We start from the raw sequence: 17,325 nt of genomic DNA, 5'->3' as shown, positions 1-17,325 counted from the left end.
AATTTTCATTTTCATGTAGTAAAGGCTCTACGCCTTCATAAAGGACGTACTTTTCCTTTGTTTAAGGGTATTTGGGCAGTTTATTCTCTGTTATATTCTCAAGTAAACAATACATACAAGTACAGTACAGTATTTTCTGAGGAAACACTCATACTTATTTTTTTAAACCCCATTCCCGATAACCCGGCATTTTCACAAACTCGGCCACCCTTCGGTCCACATTAGGCCGAGTTTTCGAGGTTCTACTGTATTCGAGATTTGAATACTGTATCTATAAAAAAATTATAGAGGGCGCATAGGAAGTTGCCAATTGAAAAACAATTTTAATATTTAATATTTAAATCAAACAAACGAAACATTTAAAAATTTTAATTATTTTTATATTAATTTATAATAATTCTAATAAATAATAACGATAAAGTTTACTAAAATAGTTAATTTTTAAAAAAAATAATAATAGTTTCTATTTGATTTTCCTTCGAAGTATGACGACACAGAATGAAATTCGGTTCAAACACGTCATTGAGTTTCCGTCGTCTGCAGCACAATAAACCGATTCGATTTTGTTTAGTTTTATAACATTTAGCTTTCTATTTGGATGAGACCGGCCTATCACATACAATATTTGATGGCATTAACAAAAGTTACAATATTAATTATCTTGTGTTTAGCTGTTCTATCAACTTTATTGGCCAAATTTCAAAATCTTGTTTATATCGACAATGATGTTCCATCTAACATAACTTTTATTGGATCCGAAGGACCTTACCCAAATAATCAATATCGACATCTAATGATTTTTTTACAGGTAATAAATTTTGTATTATGACGTAACAACCGACCTTCGTGTGTACGAGTTAATCGTGACACACAGTAAGCCATAGGAGTAGGTGTTACTTTTAGTTAAATGCTCCATATACATGTCTATGTGTGAACTAACCAAAAGTAACTCCTACTATTTTATATGCAGAAAGCTTATATAAATTTGAATTTAAAAATATTTAATTATTTGAGCCACTTAATTAAAATTTAATATGGAAGAAAAGCTTCAACTTTACAGAATAAAATATTATATAAGATCTTTAATACAGAAATTACACATAAAATAGAAAATACTGTCAATGCCCTGTCTTCTTGGCAAGTGGTTTGCTTCTTCTGTTAATGCATTTAATTTCTTTTGTTGTTTCTTATTATCTTTCTCTAATTCTTATTAATTAAACCTCTTAAATTATGATGTAATTTTCATTGAAAATTTAATTAATGACTTATTGAAAAATTCCTGTATGTGGATGTAATTAAATATTCTTGCTTATGTAACTCTATATTTTATATTTAAGTAGGAAAAAAGTAAAATGTGAAATCAGATGATATAAATTTTTAATTATAACATTTAAGAATAATTTTGTACATATTTTTTGGTATGTTTTGATAAAGAAACCTTTACTTTAACTAAACTTCAAATAAATCAAACCTTTAAATGTTAAAGATTATGTAACTATTTTTGCTAATGACAGGCGGGTATATAAAGGGATTCAATTAGCTTTTTTTTTTTTCTTTTTCTTAGAGTAATTGGATACATTTTTGTCTTTTTTCAATTTAAATATGGATGTACTAAAATTATTTTTGAATTTTTTGGTTTAATATGAAGTTTAGTAATAATTAAATATTCTATGTGACTTATTTAAAGGATTGAATTATTAAAATTATTNTTATAATTAGGAAGACTGAATCTATAGCAGTTTCTGACTATGAATCATGTGAACTTATCAAGTTTATGATGATTCATTGCTGACACAGGCTTTTTATTCAGGTGGTGGTGATCCCATTTTAAAATCTATGAAAAAACTTAATCTAAATGTATTAAACATAAAAATATACTGTGTCAAACTTTATTCTTTTGAGTACTTCTAAATTCTTAATTAAAATAAAAAGTTATTTTTAAATTTAATATTTAAATTTGCTAAATTAATTATTTCAATATTTAAACTGGAAATTAAATTATAAATACATTCTTATTTAATAAATATAATTTAATTAATAAACAACAAAGGAATTATTCTTCTGGTATATTCTGTGTAATTTGTTCATCATTTAATAGGTTTAATTGCTTCATATTGAATAAATTTAATGTATAATTAAATATTATTAATATAATAAATATAACAATTTTAGATTTTATTTCATAAATAAATTGGTAAAGTTAAAATAATTTAAAATAAATGTTTTTCATAACCAAATATTTGATAGGATATTATATCAGAGAAATTAGATAAAATAATCTCTTATATAAAATAAATAAATATTTGGATCATTTTAATTAATCAACAGTTGTATTATCATGAAATATAATTATAACTATTAATAATAAAGCTGGAAATTGATATTAAGCAAAAATTAAAATTATTAGGTTTCAGTAATAATTTGTTTTCTATCAAAAGAAAATTCATAAGTATACTAAATTTTATTATCATGACTAATAATCTTTAAAAGCTTTTTATGATTACTGTTAATGGCAATTATATACTAAAAATAATCAATAATAATAATAAATTTATTTAATGTAAATGAGAATCACAATATATTACAATACAGTGAATTTTATTTAAAGTTTGATATGTGGTTATGTAATGGAGAATCAAATGGCTAAGCATGTGTTGTTATCATGAGTAATGTAATACAATCTCTTGAAGTAATGTAGACAGAATGAGATTCCAACAAGCTGTCACTTCCATTATAACAGCAAAAATAGCATATTTACAATTAAGATAAAAATAAAAATGCTATTCTCAATTGTTTGTTTGTACACTAATTATATCTTTTTTATCAAAACTTGTTCATATTTTTAAATTTTATAATGTATTGTTGGATAGGTAAAAACAAAATTAACAAATTCAAAGTAATTAAGATTTTAAAATTTAGTCTAATTTTAATATTGCTGCTTAGCTTGTTTTTTGTGATGTAATGCATTAAATATTATTTTTATCAAATATAAGCAAAATAAGTACACTTTGTGGAAAATAATATTTATATTTGCTATTTGGACCTTTTTCATTTTTTAACATTGATAAATAATTCATATTGAAATAATATTTAAAAAATTTGTAAATCGCAAGCTATTTAACTTCAAAAAGTACTAAAAAATATCAATTTTATTTGAACAGTGTATTCAAATGATCATAATTAGTTGATATATTTCTAAAGAAAGTTACTGTTAGAGAAGGAAAATTTTGAAATTAAAATTCTTTCTTTGATGATTAAAGATAATAAATTAAGTGGTAAATTCAACTTATTAACTAAATCAACCTTAATATTTTTGTCATTTTAAAATATTTTTTTAAGAATAAATAGAGTAAAATTTAATTACAATTTTTAGATAAACATCTTTAAACTAGATTATATTTTGGATGTAAGTAAAACAATTACTGTAATTTAATTATATCGTAAATATAATCTAGTCTAAATGTTTGGCTAATAGAATTGTGCTTTGTTGCTTGATTTTGTATTTCGTCGAATTAGGACTATAATGATAAACTTTTTAACTTTTTTTATATTTAAGAATAAATTATGATTATACTTAAAATTAAATAGAATATAAACTTATACGTGTACAAAAAAGCTGAAAAGGAAAATAATTAATTTGTCTAGTATCCAAATGGTATATTTTGCAAATAAACAAATAATATTCAAAGTATAAGTCATATTGTATAAACAGATGTTTATGAATAATCAAATTATGATAAAAGAAAGTTTTATCCTTCAGATAATAGATGGTTTACTTTATTAAATTTGATTAAGTTGAATGAAAAGTTGAAAAACTGTTCTTTTAATGCTAAACGATTGTCGGATTATGTTGAGCTACTAATTACTAATTATTATAGCCTGATATAATTTGGCAATCATTTGGCATTAATCTGAAAATTAGATTATTTGATGTTTTAATTGTTCTTTTTATCAGTTTATATAAGCAAAAAGTTTTGAATAAGAATTATAAATAAAACTCTATATGTGTACTTATAAAATTATATGTATAATTGTTTTTTTTAGGCCAAAAAATTTTTTTTTTTATTTAAAAAAAATGTAAACAGATTTCATTTCAGAACTTATAATTAGGAAGACTGAATCTATAGCAGTTTCTGACTATGAATCATGTGAACTTATCAAGTTTATGATGATTCATTGCTGACACAAGCTTTTTATTCAGGTGGTGGTGATCCCATTTTAAAATCTATGAAAAAACTTAATCTAAATGTATTAAACATAAAAATATACTGTGTCAAACTTTATTCTTTTGAGTACTTCTAAATTCTTAATNATTTTAAAAAGAAACATGCTACAGACTAGTATGCAATTGTGTGTATTTTTTGTTGTCATTAAGTGAAGTTTGTAAGGAAGTTAGCAACAGCATTCAGCTGACATTATAGACTGTCACCTCAATGCTACCATCACATGTGGATGAGAAGTAAATGGGGTGTTAATTGCAGAAACATGAAAATTGGGATGGGAGACACCCCCACAAACAAAGCTGACACAGTTAGGGGATGTGAAACTGAAATGGAAGGTCTCAAAAAATGTTTTATTCTTAAATATCTTGGCTTCTGACGAGAAGATAATTCAAGACATTTAAATTTTTTGTAATGTTAATGTACCATATACAGCCAAAAACAAATGGTAATTGACCGACCGATCAAATTTTGAGAAAAATGGACCCAATATTTAAACTCAGCATAATTGAATACCTCTAAAAATATATTTTGTGCTTGCTGGTAAGTTTGTTTTAAATAATTTTCTTATTTGAATGCCATTTATCCCAGAGGTCAGATAGAAAGGAGGTTAAAGTTAATTCAATCAAAGTAGTCGGATGAGAGGATGGTCCCTGAAAAGTTTCATTGCATTTCTCAAACTGAATTGAAATGTATAAAGAACAAACTAACAAATTTTTTTCTTTCTTCTTTCTATATTAAATATGATTTTATTTTATTAAAACATTAATATTAAGACATATGAATTTCAAGTAAATCATATGTGATTTACTTGAAATTTATTATATATATATATATATATATATATCGTATGCAACTAATATGACACACACACACACACACACACATTATTTTATATATTATATACACATATATTATTTGCAGTTGTAGTCATGAGGTTGAGTGATGAGCAGGATAAAAGAAAATTGGGACAATAAAACAACACATTCATTCACTTTTGGGTCCTCACTCGAACCCTTTTTTATTATATATATATCTTTTTCATTTTTTAACATTGATAAATAATTCATATTGAAATAATATTTAAAAAATTTGTAAATCGCAAGCTATTTAACTTCAAAAAGTACTAAAAAATATCAATTTTATTTGAACAGTGTATTCAAATGATCATAATTAGTTGATATATTTCTAAAGAAAGTTACTGTTAGAGAAGAAAAATTTTGAAATTAAAATTCTTTCTTTGATGATTAAAGATAATAAATTAAGTGGTAAATTCAACTTATTAACTAAATCAACCTTAATATTTTTGTCATTTTAAAATATTTTTTTAAGAATAAATAGAGTAAAATTTAATTACAATTTTTAGATAAACATCTTTAAACTAGATTATATTTTGGATGTAAGTAAAACAATTACTGTAATTTAATTATATCGTAAATATAATCTAGTCTAAATGTTTGGCTAATAGAATTGTGCTTTGTTGCTTGATTTTGTATTTCGTCGAATTAGGACTATAATGATAAACTTTTTAACTTTTTTTATATTTAAGAATAAATTATGATTATACTTAAAATTAAATAGAATATAAACTTATACGTGTACAAAAAAGCTGAAAAGGAAAATAATTAATTTGTCTAGTATCCAAATGGTATATTTTGCAAATAAACAAATAATATTCAAAGTATAAGTCATATTGTATAAACAGATGTTTATGAATAATCAAATTATGATAAAAGAAAGTTTTATCCTTCAGATAATAGATGGTTTACTTTATTAAATTTGATTAAGTTGAATGAAAAGTTGAAAAACTGTTCTTTTAATGCTAAACGATTGTCGGATTATGTTGAGCTACTAATTACTAATTATTATAGCCTGATATAATTTGGCAATCATTTGGCATTAATCTGAAAATTAGATTATTTGATGTTTTAATTGTTCTTTTTATCAGTTTATATAAGCAAAAAGTTTTGAATAAGAATTATAAATAAAACTCTATATGTGTACTTATAAAATTATATGTATAATTGTTTTTTTAAGACAAAAAAATTATATTTTTAATTAAAAAAAAATGTAAACAGATTTCATTTCAGAACTTATAATTAGGAAGACTGAATCTATAGCAGTTTCTGACTATGAATCATGTGAACTTATCAAGTTTATGATGATTCATTGCTGACACAGGCTTTTTATTCAGGTGGTGGTGATCCCATTTTAAAATCTATGAAAAAACTTAATCTAAATGTATTAAACATAAAAATATACTGTGTCAAACTTTATTCTTTTGAGTACTTCTAAATTCTTAATTAAAATAAAAAGTTATTTTTAAATTTAATATTTAAATTTGCTAAATTAATTATTTCAATATTTAAACTGGAAATTAAATTATAAATACATTCTTATTTAATAAATATAATTTAATTAATAAACAACAAAGGAATTATTCTTCTGGTATATTCTGTGTAATTTGTTCATCATTTAATAGGTTTAATTGCTTCATATTGAATAAATTTAATGTATAATTAAATATTATTAATATAATAAATATAACAATTTTAGATTTTATTTCATAAATAAATTGGTAAAGTTAAAATAATTTAAAATAAATGTTTTTCATAACCAAATATTTGATAGGATATTATATCAGAGAAATTAGATAAAATAATCTCTTATATAAAATAAATAAATATTTGGATCATTTTAATTAATCAACAGTTGTATTATCATGAAATATAATTATAACTATTAATAATAAAGCTGGAAATTGATATTAAGCAAAAATTAAAATTATTAGGTTTCAGTAATAATTTGTTTTCTATCAAAAGAAAATTCATAAGTATACTAAATTTTATTATCATGACTAATAATCTTTAAAAGCTTTTTATGATTACTGTTAATGGCAATTATATACTAAAAATAATCAATAATAATAATAAATTTATTTAATGTAAATGAGAATCACAATATATTACAATACAGTGAATTTTATTTAAAGTTTGATATGTGGTTATGTAATGGAGAATCAAATGGCTAAGCATGTGTTGTTATCATGAGTAATGTAATACAATCTCTTGAAGTAATGTAGACAGAATGAGATTCCAACAAGCTGTCACTTCCATTATAACAGCAAAAATAGCATATTTACAATTAAGATAAAAATAAAAATGCTATTCTCAATTGTTTGTTTGTACACTGATTATATCTTTTTTATCAAAACTTGTTCATATTTTTAAATTTTATAATGTATTGTTGGATAGGTAAAAACAAAATTAACAAATTCAAAGTAATTAAGATTTTAAAATTTAGTCTAATTTTAATATTGCTGCTTAGCTTGTTTTTTGTGATGTAATGCATTAAATATTATTTTTATCAAATATAAGCAAAATAAGTACACTTTGTGGAAAATAATATTTATATTTGCTATTTGGACTACCTGAACTTTGTTCAATAATAATTTTATATGGAAGTCAGCAGAAATTTAGTTTAAAAACTAATTTTAAAAAATTAAAAATTAGTTTGAAAGAAAAGATTGCAATTTCTATTGTAAATTTATGAAGACGGGTCATTTTTATATAAGTTAATTACAGCAAAATTAAATAAATAATAAAGAATGCAGCAGAGCTTAGAAGATCCATGCTGATCATCGTGAAATTATCTTTTCATTATAACATTCACAAAAAATAAATAGTACAGTAATAGATTCCACTTGTGCTTGTCATTTTGAGAATGACACAGTGCATTTTAAAAGATCACCTATTAATCAATATAGCTAGTAAAATAATGAATGTTAGAAAAAAACATTTTCTAGAAAGAAATTTTAATTTGTTTTTTTATTTATTATATTATTACATTTTGTAAGTTCGCCGATTTTGGGGGCAATACGTTAATTGCGCGTCAGGAAAACCTAGGGTCAAACCATATGTGGGTGGTGGCGGTAGGAGACAAAGATGACAAGTGTCTTACACGAAAACCGTTTATTTTGACATGAAGTTAACTTACACAACAGGAATAACAAAATAAGTTCGTTGGCCGGCTGAGGTTTCGCTTCTTCTGTGCCCCGGGGCTCAATGAGGTAGCTACTGACGATCTTGCGTCCTTGATGCGAGTTCAGGTGTCCGATGATGCGGCGGTGCTCGGCGGTTATGGCGTTCTGGATGCTGGGGAGTCCAGTGCACGGCTGAGACTCGGCTATCCTGACCTCTTGAGTATGTGTCCGTGTGCTGCGGGCCTGGCGTCTTGGAGAGAATCTGCTCCGTGTCCTTGAGATTCGGGGGTTTTATAAGATTTTCCCCGAATCTCACCCTTTTGATTGGTCCCTTTCACCCTCTCCCTTACTCTGATTGGTCATTCCTTTGTTTCTAGGCGAAACCCGAGACTGATTCGGGTCGGGAAAAGGTTGGAGAGGTGATGACGGTCCTTTAACGTTCGCGCTCGTATTTTACTCCGTTATGTCCCTTTTCTCTGTCATCTTGGAACCCAAACGGTTCACCAGATGTTCTTGTGGCCATTTATCCCCTACCGCGTTCTTACTTCACAGATATCCCTTTTGTTCTTAGACCCCCCCTTTCTCCCGCTTGCTTCGACCCGATATTTGTTCGCGCGCATCTCGACAAAGCTCTCCCTCTCTCTGTCGACATTCCCCCCTGTTATTTATCGTCGCGTCGCGTTTGTTTTACAATTCGAGAAAGTTTTCGTCTCATCTGGGCTTTGTCACTAACACATCCCCTTGACCCGATTCTGTCTTAGAAACTTTCTGACGTTAAAGTTTGTAATTAGTCGAAATTTCTACGCGCTTTTACGACCCTCACAATTTTTTAAAAATGAAACAGCATGAGAAGTTTAATTTTAAAAAAATCAGTTCTGTTGATTAGCTCAGTAGTTCTCAATCATTTACTGTAAAAGGATTTATCACCCATTCTGGGATTTCCATTTCTAAAAGACTTTTGAACCTTAGTTTCATTTTATCATATAAATTTTCTTTTCCCAATTATGTTTTCCTCCTTGCTATATTTTCAATTAGGACTCTGTAATGTGACACTTGGAATTAATTTGTATAAAATAGAAAATAAATTTTTATATTTACTTTGTAAATTAATATAATTTCTTTATAGTTCAGGTGGTTCCCTGGCAATTCTATGACCTCCAGATTTTTGCATTTTTCTCTTACCTCTCTGAAATGTTTCATGAGCATCTTGGAGGACCATATAACTCCCATTGTGAACCACTGGAGTAGATAGTCAATTGTCAATAGTCAAATACTTAGTTTTCTTCTTTTAACAAATTAAATAAAATATTTTATTATGAGCTTAGATTTTGCAGCTAATCAATTTTTGAACTAAAAAGTTTTTCTGTAGTTTATACATGAAAGAAAATCTTACATTAAAGAAAAATTAATCAGTAAAGCATACAGTGTTGGTCATTGTGGCATTATCTTTTCATTATAGTATTTCCAGCTGATAAATAATAAATCTTTCTTAAACTTGTTAATAAGTTTTGCTCTAAGCTATTTATAAAGTTTTAAATTTTTTTATGAACTCATATATTAATATTTTTACAATATCACTAAACATTAAAAATGTAATTGAAATTCAATAAAAATAAATATATTTGCAGTTTTTTTTCTCTCTTTTTAAGTAATTGCTATGTCATAAAGTTCTACACAAACTGATTAAGTAGGCCAGGAGTTCCAAATTTTTGGCCTACTTGTTATTATCAGTTTCTGATCCAGCCTCATAATCTCTCAAAAGCTTTGAATGCCCACAGATCTTGAGCTATGGACATTAAAAGATTTTTAGATTATATGAAAGGTGAATAAGATTGATGTTATATTGACATATCTAAAGTAAACAAGTTATAAACAGACAGCAGTTTTTTGTTATCAGTTTCTTGTTAATAGAAGCTTGAATTGATATACAGGTAACCCCCATATAACACGGCACTTCTATAGCACAGATTCACTCTAACACGGTTAGAGAATTGGGAACATCCCCTGTATAACACGGTGGTTTTATAGCACGGTGATTTTCTAACATGGTTCGGGAATTGGGTTAAACCCTCGTACAACACGAAATGTAATAAAGAGTGTGTTCTTTTATACTTCCATGTAACTCCGCGTGAGCATTCTAATTGTTTTTATGGCTACTTTGAATGCTTTTTCAACAATAATTCATTTAATGGTTAAATTTTACAATTGGGACCCTTCTTTTGCCTCTAAAAGCTCATTTTAGAATTATAGATTCCTCCATCACGATACTATCGATAGTGCGGGTGCTGCCATCGTTCTTTCACCATTGTTTATAAATGCCTACAAACAGCAGCACACTCCTGTTGCAGAGCGACTGCTATTAACGAACGCACCCAAAAACTGTTACCAGTTGATGATGCTCATGCTGAGATCATCATATAAGATGAATAATCCTCTGATAAAATATTTACTTAAATAATAAATAAGTATGAAAAAAACTTATGAAAAAACTATGAACCTATAAAACTATGAACCTATAAGTATGAACCTATGAAAAANTATAAGATGAATAATCCTCTGATAAAATATTTACTTAAATAATAAATAAGTATGAAAAAAACCTATGAAAAAACTATGAACCTATAAAACTATGAACCTATAAGTATGAACCTATGAAAAAAATGAATAATAAATCCAATTTAAATAAGGATTTAACAGTATGTTTTTTAATTTTTGGAACCTAACCCCCCCTTTTCGCACTAGTTCTTTGTTTCATATAACACAGATTCGCATAACACGGCAATTTTTTGGAACGTAACTCCCGTGTTGTACGGGGGTTACCTGTAATTTGAAATAAGACAGATGACATTACTTGGTACGTATGTCAGTTCAAATATGAATTAAGATGAACATTTGACAGTAAATAAGCATTAATATCTGTTGTATGACAATAACAGCTGATTAATATATTAAACTCATTTATCATTATTTAACAAATGCTTTATTCAAACAATTGCTTTATGCTTTTTAAATTATAAATGATACATAGAAAATTTTGTATGTGAGACATATAACAAAGTTATAACATTTATTCACAGATATGCTATTAATACAATATTCAATGGCAAATATAATTTTTGAATTAAAAAAATAAATCATATAACATGTCATTTTACAATAATACAAAGAATGTAATAGGTGTCCACAAAAAATCCACATAAGTTTATGTACTATAGTTTTTACCTTGAAAAAAAGGAAAATCTATGAACTAAATAGTCATTTGAAAAGTAATGAAATGCTGTACATTATCTTTTATTTTTGTAATTCTATAAGTCTCTATTATTGAACAAAGTTGATTTGACTTTAGATTGCAGTGCAAATTTTAGATTGGATTGAAATCTTATTGCTGGCTTCAATAGTCCTCTTCAAGCCTTCCAACCTGGCTTTCATTAGAATTTTCATTTTTCTCTGGTGATAATGCACTCTTAAAACATTGGAGAAGGCACTATATAATCTATTTTGAAACTCCTCATTTTGCAGAATGGTTTACAGTAAACTTTTTTCTTAATGTTTTATTTAATGTGTAAAACTCATAAGCATAAAGCATTTTCTTTTGTTGCCATTTTGAAAGCAGAAAATTACAAATTTTTTAACATATCTGGCTTCCAAATATTTGGTTGCAATTTATAAATTTGTACTTTTGTCTGTCCATTGTCTTTCCTTAATCTTGAGAACAAAGTTAGATAGACAAAAGACAAGATCAGATATGGAAACCTTAAGGGCAGGAGGCCCCGATTAACTATATACAAACTTCCAATGCAAACCAAAAGTCATTTTATTTCAATATGGAAATTTTCTCTTGTGAGGTGTTAGATAGATGACTGGCATGATTCTATTGTTAAAGGAAAAGTATGTTGTACAGGGGCAAGCCACTACTAATTTGAGGTGAAGAGCACAAATTTTAAATCAAATACATTAAAAATTGCAGCCTAGCATTGTGACAATGTCACAATAAATAATCGCTTGTTATTTATAAATTACACTCATCAATAGCTTATCTAGAAAGTAAGTTCTGTAAGGACAAACAAATAAATCATAAAAATCATATATATTCTTATATTTTATTAACAGAAATGTTTTTTTAGGATGAAGAAATATATATTTTCTTCTCTTTTCATCCTGTGGACACCAAGACAATCTTTTCTTTTTCTATATCCATTGTGAGTTTGGCAGGCCCAAAATAGGGGCAGCCAGATGATGATGAATAGGGACCAATATATACAGAACATAGGAAATTCCTGTTGACTTATTCGCCTGGATTCAATTCTGGGTCCTCCAGCATGGTAGGCTAATGCCTTAGCTGCCTTGGGCATCTAGCCATCTGTGAAAAAATATTTTAAGACAACAAAAACTTCATATCAGTATTATATTTAAATAAATTAAATTAAATTTTTTTCTATTAGTTTTTAATTTTGTATTAAAATTATTATTATTATTATTATTATTATTATTATCTGTATTTTTTAGAAGCATCTTCCTAACCTTCCTTGACTATTCAGGTGATACCCATAAAATTTGACATCATTGGAGATAAATTATGCCAATTTATGTCAGTGCAATAATACACATTTAAAGAAACTTGTAATAGGACTGTTAACAAACAGCATAATTATCCAATATAACTGTTTTGATTTATAGTAATTGGTATTAATTATAAAGCATATATTATGCCAAAGTGAAATTAAATGTTAATATTTTATTACTATTTAAATATTTACAAAATTCAAATTGTCAGAAGTATGTTTCAATATATGAATTATCTGTGATAGTGCTGTCTTGTCATAAATTCATTCAATATCAATTTAAACAATAAAATGACAAAAATGGAAATTCTATTGAATCTTCATTGTAAATATAATGAATAAATGTAAAATACATATAAGTTAGTAGGCTATAAATTGAATGAAAGATGCTAGCTTTGAAAAAGTAAAATATTTAAATTTTACAAGGAAGTATAATAAGTAGGGTATATAAATAAGGTTAAATAGTTTGTGGTTATTAGAGTAAAATTAAAACAGAATTATATGGTATTCTGAACACAAGGGGATTTGTAAAATAATAAAAGTAATGAAATAGTTCAGAGATTTAAAGTTTAAAGTAATTAGAATTAAGTTATAATAAAAATATACATACAATTACATAAAATTATACATGTTATGAAATAAGTAAAGCATGTGGTTCTATATTCTTTTCTAACCTAATCATTACTGTTTTTATTACAAACAAAATATTCAAGTCATCTTTACAAACACAAAATTAGCATTCAAACATTTGCAGATAAATAATTTGTTTGAAACTTACCCATGTTTTAATATGCCTCTTCTTTTATCATCATTTCATTATCAATTTACTTCATTTTTATTTAGTCCATTCAGTTTTTTGAATTATTATTTAACATAGTAAGGTGATATTTTATTGCACAAATGTTAAGTTAAATTATATTTAAGTATTTTTTAACATATAAAAAAACAAAGCTAGAACAAAACTTCAAATCAATACCTTTCACACTTTTACAATGATAGGTTTATTCGGAGGTTATTCATCCTTTTAATCTTTGTGAATTGAAAGAATTAATGGAAAAATATATGTGAAAAACAATATTTATTAGTGTTTTTATATTATAAATATATTCATTATTTAAGTTTATATCTTGATTAAGAGGTTTAAAAATTATTTAGATGACATTGACGTTATATGCTCTTAACGTTACATATTTAAAGTTATCAGAATTATCACTAACTATTAGATCAGACTTGCTCACTTGGCAGAGTTAGGCTGGCTGCATTCCCAAAAGTTGATGGCTTAAATTCATCACCAGCTCCACTTCTCTTTTTTAACTTTGATAATTACTAATGTTATATGTGTTTGGCTAGTAGAACTTGCAAATATTTTGAATGTGTTTGATTTTAATGAATTAAAGTTATACAATGATTTATATGTTAGTTGATAAGATTATACAAACCATATTGCAATATAATTGATTATTTATTTAATGATAAATGTCAACCTCTTGTTAACAATTCACATTTCTGAAAAATTATGTAAATCAATTAACCCAAGACTATTTAAGAAAATGTCTATTAAGATATTGTTTTTATATATTAAAATAAACATTAACTACATTAAAAGTGAATATATTTATAAATTAATGTTAATAATTAATTGATGCAGTTGAATTCTTACAGCTACAATATGGCTAATTAATTATTAAGATACTAATTAATATGAGATGGTGGCTTAATTTCCTATCTCTAGTTTAAATTACTTGTACCTTAAATAATTAATCAGCCATTAGCTCAATAACAATCTTGTGGTATTGATTATTAACTTATATCAGATTTGGTTTTATATGTAAATTCAATGTTCTATTACAACAATTTTGTGACAAGCTGGCTTGAAAAGTCTAAAAACATTTTTACAAATAAAACATTTGGCTACCTAATAAAAATGAAGTGTGAATTTAAAATTGTTAAAAATTATATTTAGTGTAATAATTAAATTTTACTACAGTATGAGATTTGAAATTACATTATTTTTTAACTTAATCTTTCACTTTATAATGCATAATGTTTATAAACATTCTACATTCTACATTCGAAATTAGTGGAATCATCTATAATTCATTTTAAAATGCTTCTCTGAATTAATTTTTCAAACATGTTTTTCCCTATTTAATACTAGCAAGTTACACATAATTTTTAGTTAGTTTATGTTTAATTTGACAGAAAAGTTAAGCACAGTTGTTTTTGTTTTGACTTTCAGCTTTACTTTATTTTCAGTAATAAAATTTGCTGTAAAATAAACAATACTGTGACTTTATGTAAATATTTCAAAGCACAATGGCAAAAATTATCTACAAATCTATAGAAAATGCTGTCTATTATACAAAAATGATTATTATTTATTAAACATCACAAAGAAATGAATGGCAGTTGCTTCTAGTATATGTTTGATTAAAAAGTGTATTTTTTTTAAGACCTATACATCAACTAAAAAAGGTACATATAAAATTTCTGAAGAAAGAATAATTGGTTAATATTGAAAAATGATAATTTAAAAATATATTAACAGTTGAATTTGAAAGAACTTTATAGCAATTATGGACTAACCGTCTATCATATTGGACAAATGAACTAATTCCTTGATGGCCTATCAGTTCAGCAATTTGCAGTTTTTAAATTTTAGAAAAATATATTGCTTTCCGGACAATACACAGCCAAATTTCAGACAAACTCCACCTTGTTACACATTCAGTGACTGACGTATAAGTTTTATTTTCCATTTAGCATGTTCTGTTATGCACTATGAACTTGTTTTAAATTGTAAAACAAAATATAGTTTATACAAATATTGGCTATTTCTTTGGATAATAAATACATTTATGTAATATTCGAACAAGTAGACAATGTATGCCATATGACTGTTTTTAAAGTAAATTGATATTTATTTTCATAGGATGACTGAATTAATTTGAATCTAAAAATATATTAATATCAGATTATACTTTATATATTCTATAGACTATAGATTAATAAAACTGATGAACAATAGATTAGGCTATAGATGACGTACACTTGAATTTATAATCTTACACAGTAAAATCTTGTAAGTTTAATAAGTGAAAGTCTTTAATATCTCCATTTGAAGGATGACAGTTGCATTAAATATATTTATAATATATTATTGATATAAATATTTTAAATATATATATATTTTGTAATTTATATAAATTGTATTTTATTTTAGGTCTCAGATATCCATCTTAGTTTGTTTAGAGATTTCACCAGAGGACCTGATTTAAAAAGATTTTGTAAAGAAGTAATACCTGTAATTCAACCATCAGTTGTTCTTGCAACAGGTAACTTTTATTTTATACTCAGAGCCATAGCAATATGTGTGGCACCCTTGGTGATGCATTAGTCTTTTAGTCTATGATTCATATGTTTATGAGGCGTAGCAAAGAACTGAGGCATTGTGAGGCATGAGGAGTGCTAAGCACCCCTCACACCTCACGAACATCATGCCTTGCACCCTTAGCACTTGCCCCATTGCCAGTGAATTGCTACAGCTCTGCATGTACTGTATATACAATATTATATACCATATATATCACTTTACATATACTTTATATACATCATTTTTTATTATATGCACAGTATACAATTTTCTCATTATACAAATGTTATTTATAAATTGCTATATATTAAAAACAAAAAAAAGATTATAAAAATACCCATTTTTCTTTTAACATAAGTCTATTTCTATCATAGGTTTCTTAAGAACATATATTCAAACCAAGAGTTTGAACTTTACAAAATTGTGGAGTCATGAAATGTTCTATTGGACCTCATAAACATTAATATAAATACAATGCTTTTGATTTGTTATTTTTTCTTAATTAAAGAAAGATAAAAAAGAATTTTAAAAAATCATTTATTAATAATTTAATACTTAAAAGAAAAATTAGTTAGTTAAATGTTAAAAATATTATTTAATAAACTTTTTTGAAAGTTTTTTGAGGATTTTTGAATATTTAACTTCAAATTTCTGTTTATATTTGGCTAGTTATCTTTTATACTTGCCAAATTAAATAAATATTTTTCTATAGATACATTAAGCATTATTAACTAAAATTACTAAACAAAATATCTTCCTATTTTGTTATGGTTTCAAATAAATTCACTGTTTAAATTAATAAATTTCATAATTTTTTAAGGAAAATATCTATAATTTGTTATTATTATAGCAAGTAAACCAATTTCTTTATGCAATGTAGAATAATTTTTTTAAAATTTAGAAATACCTGAATTAAATTGAAGAAAAAAGAAAAGAATAATTGAATTTGTATGTAATCTAATGAAGAAATTATGAATATGAATTATTTCGATTTTCAGTACTCCACTCCTAATTATATTCAATTGAATAAACATGCATATAATATTTGCAGATTACTAATGTATTTGAAATTTTCTACTACATTTCTTACTAAGAAACCATTTTAAAAAAATCAGACTCTTGAATATGATGAATGAACATTTTTAAGTTTCAATTTATAAAAACAAAACATTTAAATTTTTAAAACAA

General features: G+C 25.5%; 1 protein-coding gene across 1 annotated transcript in view; it reads left to right on the top strand.

Annotated features, from left to right (window-relative positions):
* The first annotated feature begins 492 nt into the window (after positions 1-492).
* The window catches only part of LOC111642502 (transmembrane protein 62-like), an 80,596-nt gene continuing 63,763 nt past the window's right edge, over positions 493-17,325 (top strand). The window contains exons 1-2 of the mRNA XM_023388855.1: positions 493-808; positions 15,988-16,099. Coding sequence (XP_023244623.1) covers positions 599-808; positions 15,988-16,099 — 322 coding nt within the window. The 5' untranslated portion in view covers positions 493-598. The remainder of the gene's footprint in view (positions 809-15,987; positions 16,100-17,325) is intronic.

The sequence above is a fragment of the Centruroides sculpturatus genome, unplaced genomic scaffold (genome assembly GCF_000671375.1).
Source record: "Centruroides sculpturatus isolate CEXI.00-Female unplaced genomic scaffold, Cexi_2.0 scaffold1650, whole genome shotgun sequence".
Taxonomy (NCBI): domain Eukaryota; kingdom Metazoa; phylum Arthropoda; class Arachnida; order Scorpiones; family Buthidae; genus Centruroides; species Centruroides sculpturatus.
Note: the sequence above shows the minus strand (reverse complement) of the source record. Positions and strands in the feature narration are given on the sequence as shown.